This window comes from Orcinus orca, chromosome 10 (assembly GCF_937001465.1).
Source record: "Orcinus orca chromosome 10, mOrcOrc1.1, whole genome shotgun sequence".
NCBI classification, from domain to species: domain Eukaryota; kingdom Metazoa; phylum Chordata; class Mammalia; order Artiodactyla; family Delphinidae; genus Orcinus; species Orcinus orca.
This window is the reverse complement of record NC_064568.1, coordinates 25,881,929-25,895,701: the sequence shown is the minus strand read 5'-3', so window position 1 is coordinate 25,895,701 and position 13,773 is coordinate 25,881,929. Positions and strand designations below refer to the sequence as shown.

The 13,773-nt window shown below is 43.3% G+C and overlaps 1 protein-coding gene across 1 annotated transcript in view; it reads left to right on the top strand.

The window, feature by feature from the left end:
* The window catches only part of ATXN7 (ataxin 7), a 128,855-nt gene extending 122,463 nt beyond the window's left edge, over positions 1 to 6,392 (top strand). Inside the window, 3 exon segments of the mRNA XM_033424772.2 lie at positions 602 to 646; positions 648 to 669; positions 2,374 to 6,392. Coding sequence (XP_033280663.1) covers positions 602 to 646; positions 648 to 669; positions 2,374 to 2,483 — 177 coding nt within the window. The 3' untranslated portion in view covers positions 2,484 to 6,392.
* The last annotated feature ends 7,381 nt before the right edge of the window (positions 6,393 to 13,773 follow it).

Genomic DNA, 13,773 nt, shown 5'->3' with positions numbered 1-13,773 from the left:
GCCGGACGGAGGTCAAACAGGCTCCTCTCTGCCTGACTCTGTGATGACTCAGAGGACGCTCCTGGGTGAGGAGGCCACGACAAGTGCGTTTCGGCACTCATGCGTGATGGCAGACCCCTCCCCGAGGCCGGCGGGCCGTGTTTCCCAGAGAGCAGTCCTTCAGTGTGTTTTTCTGAAGAAAGCTGGGCTAAAATCAAACTGATCTAGAAAGGGATGATTTAAATTTGAAAGAGACCGTTTAATATTTTTCCCATCAAAGAATTTCAGAATTTTAATTTCCTTGTTAATTCTCTCCCTGTTTTTCCTCCTCCCTGTTTTCCGAGGAGGCAGGAAAACAGCATTTACTGTGGGCAGAGCAGAAGACTAAAATCTTGTTTAAGTTAACAGATTGAAAAAAATCTGAACGTGACCCATTTGTAGAGAAGGGCTCTCTGGCCTTCGGATTCATTGCTGACCATGGCTTTCTCGGGCGCTACCTTGTCTTTTCCCCACTCTTCCCCCTGCTGCTGTTTCCTCCTGGCCTGCCCTTCTGTGGCCGCTTCCTCCAGCTTCCTTTCTCGCCTGTCCAGGTCCTCTCTCATCTTGTTATTTCATTCAGCAGGATACCTCCTGTCCTTGCTTACAAGCAGGAATTTCAGCGGTGTCACCCCCAGAGCCCTACTTTAAAATGTGAGCCTCTTTTTTGTTTTGTTTTGTTTTTTTCCCTTCCTCATCTTCAAAACTGAACTTAAATGCCAGGCTAGAACTTTTCCAGAAAATACCAAGAAGTTTGTTCACGTGATAGAAGTTTCCCTCCAATATCTGTGTGAATTAATACTCAGTGCCAAAGGTATGGGGAAAACAATTATGCACAAATTTAGGTAGCAGCTGCTTCAGTTCTCTCTGAGCCACAAATACATATGGGCTTATTCGTGTGTTGTTTGGGTCTCTTTGAACAGGGGTTCCTGGACAAGCGAAACCTCCTTGATTTGTAGTTATTCCTTCTAGTTTAACGATAAGCATAAAAACGCAGTGCAAACACTGTAAGAATCCATCCCTTAATAACTCCCTTCTGGGTGTAGTTTCCTGATGCACATGAATCCCAGGAGGGATGTCCCACTGCCTCGGGATGCCCACGCCAGTGTCACTGAGCACGCCGTCTTCACGTAGACGCCGCTGCGGACCTTACTGCCCGCCAGTGTCAGAAGGCGAGGAAGAGGCAGGGCGGGTGCGGCAGAGAGTGACAGTGTCTGTGGGGATTGGGGGAGTGGGAGTCTCGTCTACACAGAGCAGCTGCTCCCAGAAGCTTGTTACCAGTTGCAAAGAGAAACTGCTGATCTGGACTTGCGTGAGAAATTTGACCATTTTCTAAAGCTCTGTAGTTTTTCCTTTTGTTTTGATCTGGTGAAGCCCACACGTTTGCCAGCGAAGTTTGGCTCATGAGCTGCCAGTTTGCCACCTCTGATTTCCACCGTCTGGGGGGCGGGGGTGGGGGACTGTGTCCCACTAGGACAAACAGCCTAAGTTTGGGTTCTTTTCCTTAAAAGCAGTTTCATGTTAAATTTGTATTTGAGAAAGATTTTCTCTGCAGTGGCGTACTTTCTATTATGCTGCACATATTCTAGGGGGGCCCATGGCTACAGATCAGAGGATGGATGAACCTTGCGTATTTTTACGTCTGTGATCATTTATCTGCAAGAGGGATCCTGTAGCTTTCTTCAGACTATCAAAGGGACCCATGACTCCAAATGCTGTAAAGAAGGCTGCTTCTTAGACCAGTAGGGACCTGAGCTCGCTGTTCTCCACGGAGCTGATTTTAAAGCAGAGATAACTGAACTGGTTGGAATCCCCTCAGCAACGGAATCAGTGGGACCTGCTGGGGAGCCTAGGAGATGGGGCTGGGTGTGAGCCCAGCCCCCGAGTTGATTCTTGGGCTCTGCCACCAAGGACCTAAAAATAGCTCATGTGGGACTGTGAAGGCCAGAGTCCCCTCTCCCCGCCTCAGCACGGCCTTGGGTGTGAGTTTTCACACCTGTGTGGTGGCCCATTTGACCTTGTTCACGTCTCAGTTGACAACCTGGAATACCTTCAAGGAAACAGCATCAGTAAATAGAACCAAAAGGCAAACATGTGAGCCTTTTCTCTGAGCTAGAAACCCAGGCTGCTTCTCTTCTGGACAGTTTTCTAAAAGCCAGTCTTTTAGAAGGATTGTGCCCCAGGGCACAGAAGGCTTTTGAAAGCTGAAGCCAAATTCTAGAGCTGCCTGCTCCTGGCATTGCCCAGTCGGTCGGAGACGCAGTGGCCTCGGGAATACCTTGTTTAGAAATCAGGGCGGGGCCGTGTACAGCCGCTTACTTACCTTTCGTTGTCTCCCCACCCCCTCTTTTTTGAAAGCCAAAGGCACGTCCCTGACAGCTGAAAATAGCACGGGGAGGAATAATCTGGACACTTTTGACGACAAGTTACACCTCCACTCAGCACTCTGGACTCCACGATGCCTTTGAGTCTGTTTTCCCAACCTCCTGTGGGCCTCGAGGGTAGAAATCTGCCGGGCTGTTGTTTTAACGAGGATGTCCCTGAAGCTTTGTCTGTAGCAGTGAGTACTCGTAAAGGACACTGGATCAAGTCCAGCCACCGAATTGCTTTTATCAGTGTTAGAGTGGTCTGGACTACTTGCTACAATCTGTGAGAAGTTCCTGTCTCGTTGAACCTGCAGTATTTCACGGAGCCACTCTTGGAGGAGGTTGGCTGGCGAGAGTGTCTTGGCAAGAGCGTGACTGTAGACTTTTCTCCCTCCCTCCTCTCCCTGCCTAGTTCTTTCCTCACCCTGTCGTCTGTAGGTCCCTCTCCAGCAGTCAGGCACCTTAACTGGAGACACCTCCCAGGGGCGAACAGAGCTGCACCCCAAGCAGCCCTCTGGAGAAAGGGGGTCTGCAGCTAGGTTTTTATAGCAGGTGCCGGGAATGGTATATGGACGTCAGTGAGAGGCACCATGACAAAAGAGCCTGTGTTTTTGCCCAGCCTTTTGCAAGTAATTTGGGATCAGAAGCCGTCAGAAGTTTCTAATGTACAAACTGGTTTAAAGCCATTGATGGCCAGAGAGCAAGTATACACCAGTTTAGAGGCTTACTTTTCATGGTACAAAAGCAATTGTGTGATTTTTTTTTTTTTTAAAGAAAATGCAAATGCAAACAATTTTGATAATGGAAAGCCAAATTCTGGTGGGTGGGGAGGTAGACAGAAATCACTATGGGGGAAAATTTTCCAAGATTTCCAAAGAGATTGAATTTTTTTTTAACCTTTGTTTTCATGTTAAACAGTATACAGTTAGGTTGGTTGTCCTGCCCAGTCTCCTGTTTTTAAAAATTGCCTTTGTAACGTGAAATAGTTGGGATGCAGCAGACTCTGTCGTTCACAAAGTCACTGATATACTTTAAATGTTTCCAAGGCACTCGGTGCATTGCCCGCAACCTCTTCTTTGGATACTGTCCTGGGACTAAGTGTCAATTTCCGCTTGGAGCACTCCCCATACTGTGTGGGTCTACACACCCCTTCCTGCCTCTACACGTTTATGTGGATGCCGTTGGCATGGGGAGCAGGCACCCAGGGAGGGGCGCTGGTGACTGTGCACACCTGCCCATGCGGAGATGGCGGGAGGCATGTGTAGTGTCTGCTAGTCACACCTCCTTTCTGGGGATTTACGCCTGCCATCTCATGGAGAGTTTCAGAGAGCCTCCAGGATAGTGTTTCCAGTACCCCACCCCAAAAGAAAGAGCTTGATAGGTTCAGACAGCACTGATTGAGAAGGTGTCCTTGAATTTGAGGGGATGAGCTGGAGCTCTTTAACAGATGATTCCACCACCACAGCTCCTGAAAGGAGAACCGGGCACTTTTGCTTAGAAGAACACACGAAGTTGCCGAACACAGGGTAAAGTTCACAAGGTTCTGATCATGGCCCTGGGCAGGGCTGGGACAGAGCCAGTCAGTGCATCCGTTTTCCTTACAATTCTTGGGTTACAAACTTCAGTTTCAGGGAATTTTAAGTCAACAACAGGTAGAATGAATAAATACTTGGTTACCAGCCTAATAATGTGAATTGCTACAGAACTATTCTTATTATGTAAGGTAACAAAAACTTTATTCGGATACTTTAGCTATAAATTGATGTAAAATATTGATTTTCTTTTTAAAGGAAGGGGAGAACAGTATCTTGTTCACCTATTATGCAATCAGTCAGTAAATGTTTTAAAAATGATACTGTAAGAGAGCTTGTATAAGAAGAAAGCACGGATGGGCCAGTTTGGTGTCGTTAGGAGAGATCAGTCTGGTTGTTCATCCCAGGAGATGGAGAGAAGGAGGTAAGAGGGAATCAGAACGTACTTAGTTGATTCCTTGGTGACAAGTGCAATGGGGTATGGGTAGAATTTATTTTCAGAGCCAAGGGGACTTGATGGTTATAAATAAAGTTGCTTTTAGTGATGGAATTTATAGACAGATCATGTTGTTCCGAAAGATGTGAATAGGATCCACGCTAGCAGGTTGATGCAGAATAATGTAGATATTTAGATTAGCGAGTCTTGATCATTTGATTTCTTAGACTGAGGTTTTAATTGAAATTTCATTATTGTCTCCCGGTAGTACACAGAGCATCGGGATTAGGAAATTAGCCATTTTGGATTCCGCCTGCCACAAACAGACCTAAACAGTGCTATTAAATTTTAGACTGTTGTTCAAATATTGTATTTTCTCCTACAACTACTTTTTATTATGGTGAACAATTAAGACCATTTAAAACACGGGAGTACAAGTATTTTTTTGAATTAAATTAACTTGCAAAAACCAAATTTGCAGTGGTTGGGTTGTTTCTAGACAGACTTTGGTATCAATTTAAAACCAAGATAATTTTTATATTCTTTCCAATAGAATTTCATGACAACTGCAGTTTTCTTAACCTACAAAAAAAAAAAAAGTGCTGCAATGATGAACAAAGAATTATACAAAACCTACTTTTGTATCTTTATTTTGGAATTTCTTGTTCTATTATAAATATGGAAGTATCCCTATTTGAGAAGAAATATTTTGTTAAAAATGAATTGTACATATTTAAATATGTATTTTTGCACAGGTCTTTTTTTCGGATATCCTGTTTTGGTACAATTGAGATCATCTAGTATTTATTTATTAATTAATAAAAGTAAATACCTTTTTATAATTTGAAGTGGTTCACTGCCAAGCCAATAGTTCTAGAACCTGCCTCCTTTACGGTTTAAGGGATGCCTCTGTTCTGTGAAAGTCTTTTGTCCCTTTCAGTGTCTTGGGAGTGGATTCATACAGATGAAGTGGGCATTGCTTCTCCCTAGTTGCCTGATTTCCCAATAGACTACACGTAATAAGTGACACACTGCTTTTCTTTTGTTAGTGTTTTATGTGTGAGAGAGTGTGTGTGTGTGTGTGTGTGTGCGCGCGTGCCCTGAGCACATGTGCGTTAGTATGTGATGTGATTAAAACTAATGGGGGGAAAAAAAAAAAAAAAACTGAAAGTGCCTGAACCTAGTTTTAAGCTTAGACAGATACTTTAAAAAGACTTGAACGTTCAGTTGAACTTTTGGAGTTTGCTTTTTCCACCTAAATATTGTTACTAAAATTTTAGGGGAGGAGTCGAAAACCACCAAATGCTGGTAATTTTATAAGGTATTTTAAAATTAAGACCTTTTGGTTCACAGGAATTCAACTGGTGATGGATTGCCCGGTGGCACCAAGGGTTACAGATCTTCTTGTCAGCCAGCAACTTACACAATGTGTCTGTTTTGTTATTCACTCATGAAATGCAGAGTTTAAAATAGAATATTTAAAATATTTTGTATTCCAAAAATATACAGAGTACCTCTGAGAACACTGAAAAAAATGTATAATTTGAAAAATGTAACTTATAAAGGCAGCTGTCTTCCTGCGAGAGTTCTGTTGCCAAGGAATTTCTTAATATCTCCCATTCTGTCCTGCGGGGGAAAAAGTTGGGCTTTGGAAAATGATTGTTAAAAGTTTCATTGTTTAGCAGAAAATAATCATTTTTACATTTTGTGCAAAACCTTTTACATTTTCAGATCATTTAAATGAGCACTACATACTGTCAGTGTGAATGTAGGGCCTTGAAAGCATTTTGCTGTGTTTTTTTGTTTGTTTGTTTTCTGTTTTTGAGCTTGGTTATAAAAGCAATCTCCTGTGTTAAAATGTGTGAATAGGTTGATCATTTGTACACATAATCAAGAGCATCTCAGCTGGACTTTGTGTTGGCTGCTGTATAGAACATGAACAAATGTCAAGGGATAGAAAATTACTTTGGATATTTAAAAGAGAAGAAATATAATAGTCTATTTGTTTTGTAACAAGTTCTGTAAATAAAATAATTTATACTATTTATAAGAAAAAGTTGTGCTTTGCTTTATGAGAAATTAGTTTGTGGAGCAAACATGTTAACGGGCAATAAAACCAGGATTTCTCAATAAAGAAGGTTGGCTGCATGAAATATTTTACATGTTTCTGCCTCGTTGTGATACTAAACCCTTTTCAATCTAGTCTGACTTTTCTTCATTTGTAGCATCAGACACCCTTATGAAGCTCAGCTTCCCTTCCAGACCACCTAAAAGGTTCTAAGGGCTTAGGATGTTTCTGTTCTTGGGCACAAAGGTTTGCCTTGGGTAAATTAATAACCGGGTAAACAGTGACCACTACTGTATTCTTGCCCTGTAGGTTTGTCAACAAAGGGAAGTTGATAGATTGAGAAATACATTCTGTTTGTACTGTTTGATGGCATGTGGTCAGTTTTCATTAGAGGTAAGTTTTTTGTGTGTTTTTTTAAAATTTTTATTTTGTGTTAGAGTATAATTAACAATGTGTTAGTTTCAGGTGTACAGCAAAGTGATTCAGTTACACAAGTATCCGTTGTTTTTCAGATTCCTTTCCCATTTAAGTTATTACAGAATGCTGAGGAGAGAGGTAAGTTTTTTAACCGGAGCTGGTCTGGTTTCTTCCTTGCTTTTACAGACCTCCCTCACTGGCAGTACATTTTGATATCAGGCACAGCATAATCTTTCACCTCTAGAAGTTCGGCCGGTTTTACCATTTGCATATCACTCTTATAAATTACAAATTATTTTTGTTGCTTAAAACAATGAAGGAAGCAGTGGATTTGTGTACTGGAGTAAAGGTGCATATACATTACAGGAAGGAGTGAGGCTGGCTTCAGTCGCCGCTGCCCTGCCCCGTGGACTTCCGTTCAGTCCTTAGATCAGCCGCCGGACGGCTCAAAGTCATTCTTGATAAGTTCCTTGTGGATGACTCCTTTCACTTCGGATGTCCTCCTTAACCTTCACTCAAGGAAAAGCTTCAATCACTCAATCTCTTTACGCTTTTTACTTCAGCTCTCTTGCAGATAACCTGGCTCTGGACAGCAGGAGGCTATCCCAGTTCATGGAATGGAGGTTGGCAGTTTTGGATGCTGGCCTGTGGGAAGTGACCAGCAGAAAGGCAGGGTGAGGCCATTCTAGGCAGAGGGAACACGCTGGGCTGACACAGGTGTGAAGAAATGCAGACTGGAGGGCGAACTGGGTGAAGCTTGCTGGAAGGGAGGGGCGGACAGGGTGGGAGAAGTTGGCACCAGATGGTCAAGGACCTTAAATGTCATGGGGCCTTCATCCTCAGGAACATGCAGTTTAACCAGATGTAACTGTCAGAGCCCAGAGGTTTTCATGGTCCCGTCCCAGCACATGCAGAAATAATAGTCGTTCACATCTTTAGTGGTGACTCTGGCAAATCAAAGAAGCAACTAAATCTCTGTCCCTCTTTCTCACATTTTCACCCTGGCCTCAAACTCTGTCTTCAGCCCCCAACCCCGACCCCCAAGTCCTCATCACAGGGCTCTCCCCTACATCAAGCCTAGGGTCCTCCCCCTTCTTACTCCACTTTCTGCCCTCTCAGTCCTCCCTTTCTCATAAGAAACGCTTGCTCCTGTTGCTGGTGGGACTGAAACGAGTCCTTCGCCTGGTAAGGCTGTGATTCTTGCACCCGTTGTCTTCACTTTCCATAATCGGAGCTCATGGAACAAAGGTGGCACTGGCAGAGGATCTCTTCCAGGGGAGGGCGAGACCATCAGCCAAAGAGAAAGTTTTCGGGGGGAGGGGAGAATCTAACACTTATAATTTAATAATTTCTTAAAATCCCCATCACGTAGGGCCCTCCAATAAATGTGGAAGACAGAATGGACAGGTGAGAACCTTGGGACAAAAGTCATTCATAAAGCTGTTGCAGTGATCCAGGTAAGAGCTGTTAAGTTTCCAAACTAAGGCAGTGACCATGTGGATAAGGTGGGGACAGATTCCAGAGATCTCTTAAAGGTAGAACCAAAAGGACTTGAGGTCTCATTGTATTGAACATTCAAGGGAAGAGTGAGTCTAACAGAACTTCAGAGATTTCTAGCGTGGCCAAACTGGTTGAGGCGCCTTAACATGAAATACGTGGTATGGCAATAGAGACGGGAAAACATACTCTAATGAATTTGAGTTGCCCATGGGAAATTCAAGTGTAGTACCCAGTGGCTATCTGTGTAGTCTGGAGCTTATGAGAGAGGTCTGAGCCTAAACAGAATTGGAGGGTTGTCTTTCACTGGGAGTGGATGAGTTCACCTAGGAAAAATAGGTAGCTATCTGGCTTATTATTAGTTAAAATAATACTCATCAAGTTGAAGGCCTAATGTGCCAGATATGGTACCAAGCACTTTATCTGCCTTCTCTCTCACAAAGCCCCGAATAGAGTTGGTACTTTGATCCTAATCATACTGATGAGGAACTTCCAAAAAGGTAGGTGTCTTGCCTAAGGCCCCACAATGAGTAGGGGTATTGCCAGGCTTTGAATTCAGGTCTGTCTTCTTAAGTCTTTTCTTTTTCCCCCCTTCCAATAGATGCTTAGAATCACATGGAAGAAATCATAGGTTCTCTCTGACAGAGGCACAGGCACCCCACATTTTATGTTCCGTTTCCAGGATTTCACAAACGAAGCCCATGCTCCATGGCCCAGAGAGAGAAGGCAGCCCAAGATGAAACCCTGGAGAAGAGAGTATTGTAGTAAAGACAGATGGAGAAGCGGTACTGAAGAGCAGAAAATCAGATGAGGGAAGACAGAAGGATGAAGTTGAGTTGGTTGAGTTAGAAGTTCAGACAGTTGACTCTGTCTTAATTATCAACCCATCAACCCACTTAGGTATTTTTTTTCTTCTGCTTTCTCCAGGATAACTGGAATCGGTATTGAGATGAAAAGTTAGAAGAACCTGGGCAGGGAGATTGCCAGAGAATTAAGAAGTATGAGTGTGGCTAAGTGATGGCCTTGCCTGGGTTTTCAACGAAGAACTGGAAGCTGCCGTGTAAGTCCATGCTGGCCCCCTAGTGAAGTGGTATTTGCAGTTTCCCTCTTGTTACGTCTTACGATCCTCCTTCCAGGCAACTTGTCTGTGATCACACCAGTTAAGTGATTTGTTCAGAGTTACAGAGCGAAGTCCAATTTGATATAGCCAGTAATGAAGAAGGACTATGTACAAGGCCGATCCAGAGTTATGATGGTGGCACAGCACTTTTAGGAATAGATCAGGATAGGAATAGGATAAGAGAGTCCGAGGGGCACTCCAGGTTTGTTTCAAAAGCAGAGCTGTTCAGAGGTGCTTGTGATCCCTGGGACCTGGGTGAGCCCGTGGCAGTGGATGGAAGTGGCACGGAGGAAAAGAGCACTGGAGTTAAGGCCAGGGAACTAGGCTGTTGCTGCACACGTTGTCCATTTCAGAGTCGGGAAGGGTGAGGGGAAGACGGGGCCAGCTGCTCAGGTCTGGAGTGGACGACACATGGTAACTTACAGTTCTGAGGGCAGTGAGCACAGTGGGTTGGTGGTATTGCTGGGTGGTGAGCAGCTTCAAAGAAAAGGTGTTTTGAATGAGGGTGGAAACATAATGGCCAGGAGAGAGATCCAGGGAGTAGCAAACAGTGGACTTCATCTTGGCCCCAAGTTCCTGAGGTGTAGATGAAAGAAAAGCCTCTATGCCAGAGCACTTCAAGAAAAGTTGAGTCCTCCAAAACCAAGTGTAGAGTTATACCAGTGTTGATAATCCACTAACTGCAGAGACACTCTGGGAAAGCAGGTCTCTGATAACTTCTAAAAGGGAGGGTTAGTACCGTTGTCAGGACGCCACCTACTGGTAGTCTTGACTAAGTGGTCCCTTCCCCAAGGCAGTGTCAGGTCTTATGATATGTAGTTGCCGGGCAGGAGGCTGATCGTTCATTGGCAAGTTGTACCTTTTATTTCTTACATCCAGTCTGCACAGGGAAAATTATGCCACCACAGGAGATTTCCAAATGATGAGAGGTACTGTGCACTTCAAGGTTATTATAATGGCCTGGACCAAACTGACCCACATTCTTGATACCCTTTGTAGGTCTTCCGAGACAGAAGAATAATGCAAAATGGTTTTGAAACCAAAACCAGTGATAATTAGAGCCTTTCATGTTTTCCAGACAGGCATGTAACTTCACTTCCCCCATAGCCGTTGTGGAGATGTGACGTTGGTTACTAACGACTACAAATTTGTGTAGAATTAGAAGGATGAGGGATTATCACAGCCCCTCTCCCTTTTTTACCCTGTAATCAGGGGGACAGATGTCAAGTATCAGCTATTAATCTTCAAAAACAGGTTTCAGACAGCACCAGGGATTAATTTAGAATTAATTATACAATTGATTTGCTAATGGTCAGTAAACCTTCCATCCATCAATTACTATTAATGCCTGGTCAGGTTACTGAAGACTACCTGTGTTCAGTCACAAAACGTTACGTGCACTGCAGTTGTGTGTGCTCCGTGAACAAATGAGGTAGGTTATCCTTGCAGCCACTGGGTTAGGTAAAAGTTAGGTGTAGACACTTAATAACAAAAATGCTTGTAGAGAGTATTTCCACTCCTAAAAGACTGCTAGTCAATGAAAAATTGATCTATTTTTTCTCATTTAGGAAATAGATTACCAAAATTTGACAAAGCTTATAAATACTTATTTCACTGGATAAATTTGATGCACAGATGTTATGGTTTTAGAGAACAATGATGACAAAATCGTTCATCCCAGTGACTTCATTTTGTACTTGAATCGTGTATTATGAGACTAGGGTTGCTAAAAGTGACAGGTTGCCAACTTTGATCAGTACTGAAAAGGGACTAAACACAGTGAAAGTGTTTTAGCGCTATTATCACTTAGCAAATAGAACTATCATTTGATGATAATCTTATTTTCATATTGTGATATGTGTGCCCTTCATGACTAAAACCAGAAAATTAAGACTTTAATTCTTTGGATGGATTCTCCTAGGTGATTAACGGAGGCTGCTGATCATCAACCCCAGGTGTACGGTAGGGGGCTGGGACCAGGACAACAAACTCAAATGGCAGTGGAGCCAGGCAGGTACTGTAAGGTAACAAACAGGGCAGGCCGGGTGCACCGGGCCTGCTGGAGATGTGCTAGCCATTCGGCTGGAGTGGAAACGTGAGCTCAGAGTTAACCTGATCTGTCCATTTTTCCAGAGAAGCTAGATAATAGGTGATTTTTGAATTGTCTTTCAATTTTTAGATGGCAGCCATACATATTTTTTTCTTAAAAAACGTATGGGGGTCAGGGGGCCGATGACAGTTGCTGCCCATCGGTGACCAGTTTGCAGCTTGGTAGCTTCAGGAAGCCTCCTTTGGCGTCCTGACTTGTTTTAGGTTTCTGAACCTTTTGTTTCTGCAATTGTGAGAAATAAGGGCCTGGGCCTAAAACTTCCTCGACGAGGATTTTATCAAGATTTAAAATACCCCCACTGGTCAAAAAGCAGAGAACCAAGGTTTGAAATTAGCATTCTACGTAGTCTTACTACATAACAAACATAAGTGAAAAACATCAATGAGGTGGTGAAATACAAAAAAATTCTCAGTTTTTCCCATAAAACATGGCTTAGATGGCCCAGTTTATTAATTTTATGTGACAGCTTTCTGCCAACACTCATGGTAATTAATGTGCATGTGTTATAGTTTGTAATGTTTTCATATAAATGAACCTCATAATAAAGCCTGGTTTTCTCCTCCAGGAAGTAATTTCTCCCAGCATCACAGAGCCAGCACGAGGAGAGCTGGGATCAGAATTTGGTTTTCCAGCTGCAGTGTCCAGTGCTCATTTCTCCTATACCATATGGCCACATTAAAAAGAAATGTGTTAGGTTCCAGTTTTATTTTCACTTCCAAACTGATACTCTGAAGCTAACACAGAGACTCTGATTTTGTATTAAAAAATACAAATGCATAGGACTAAATATAGAGAATATTCATCAAAATATTAATAGGCGTTATTACCTCTGCAGGGTAGAATGACAAGGCAAGTCCACTTTAGTATCCTGAATTTCTTCTGCAATGAGCATATTCTTTTTTTTTTTTTTTTTTTTTTTTTTTTTGCGGTACGTGGGCCTCTCACTGTTGCGGCCTCTCCCGTTGCGGAGCACAGGCTCCGGACGTGCAGGCTCAGCGGCCATGGCTCACAGGCCCAGCCCCTCCACGGCACGTGGGATCTTCCCAGACCGGGGCACGAACCCGTGTCCCCTGCATCGGCAGGCAGACTCTCAACCACTGCGCCACCAGGGAAGCCCCCATATTACCAATTTCTTCAAGAAATTACAGTGATCATTGTTAATAAGCTTTTATAAATAAGCATTTTTAGAAATCCATCCCGCATTTTAAGAGTCCACAGCACCTGCAGGAAGCTCCTGTCAGAGCACAGCTCTGGTCCCTGCTTCCTTGGCAAACAGTCAGTGGCCCCTCTTTCAGTACAGTACTGACGGCTGCCACTGTCTTGACTTTTAAGGCAGTGCTTCTAATACTTTGCCATTAAGTATATCATTTGCAAGAGGGCTTTGCTTTCCCAACCTGTTATTACTCGTAGTTTTACTCAAGTTTTTAATGAAGAATGAATGTTTCAAGTTATTTTCAACAGATTATCCACTGAGATCATGTGTTTTGTTTTATCCTCTTAATATGTTAATGAATCATTCCCATCAGCAATGTAAACATGCTCTCTTAAAAAAATGAATCAAAAACCTCATACTTCTCTCCCCTTCCTTTTTACAGTAAAATGCCATCTCCCATTCTCTTTTTAACTCAGCTCTACCAAAACTGCTCTTGTCAAGGTCACCATTCAGCAAGCCTGGGATCCTCTTAGCAAATCCGGCTGCCTCTACAGTTTATTCCACCACTCCCCAGCGTCCCTGCAGCTCAGGGCCATGGTGACACTTAAAAGGTAGGTCAAATTGGGCCATTCCTCTGCTGAAAACCTCCAGCGACTTTCTTCCCTCGATACTTGCTCTCGTGGTCTCTCTCTCTCCTTTTTCTGTAAGTATCACGGTACTAGGGAGGCCTTCTATGACACCCTATAGCAGAGAGCTCTCATGCCCTATTAATCACCTTTATCTGGTTTTGTATTTCTTTCTTCCTAGCACTTCTCCCCCTCTGACTCACTAAGTTTATAATTGGGAAAAAAGATTCCCTTTGCCAATATAGCTAAAATCTTCAGTGAGACTGGCTTTGGCGGCAGATTCTAGAATCTAGGGTTATGGTAGCCTCAAAAAAGGAGGAGTAACTTCCTATCTTCTGTAGATACTTGTTTCTGAGGGAAAGCTTACAATACACTGCATTTCTCATCTGTCTTCTATGTACTAAGCACCGCGTTTAATCATACAGCATCTTCT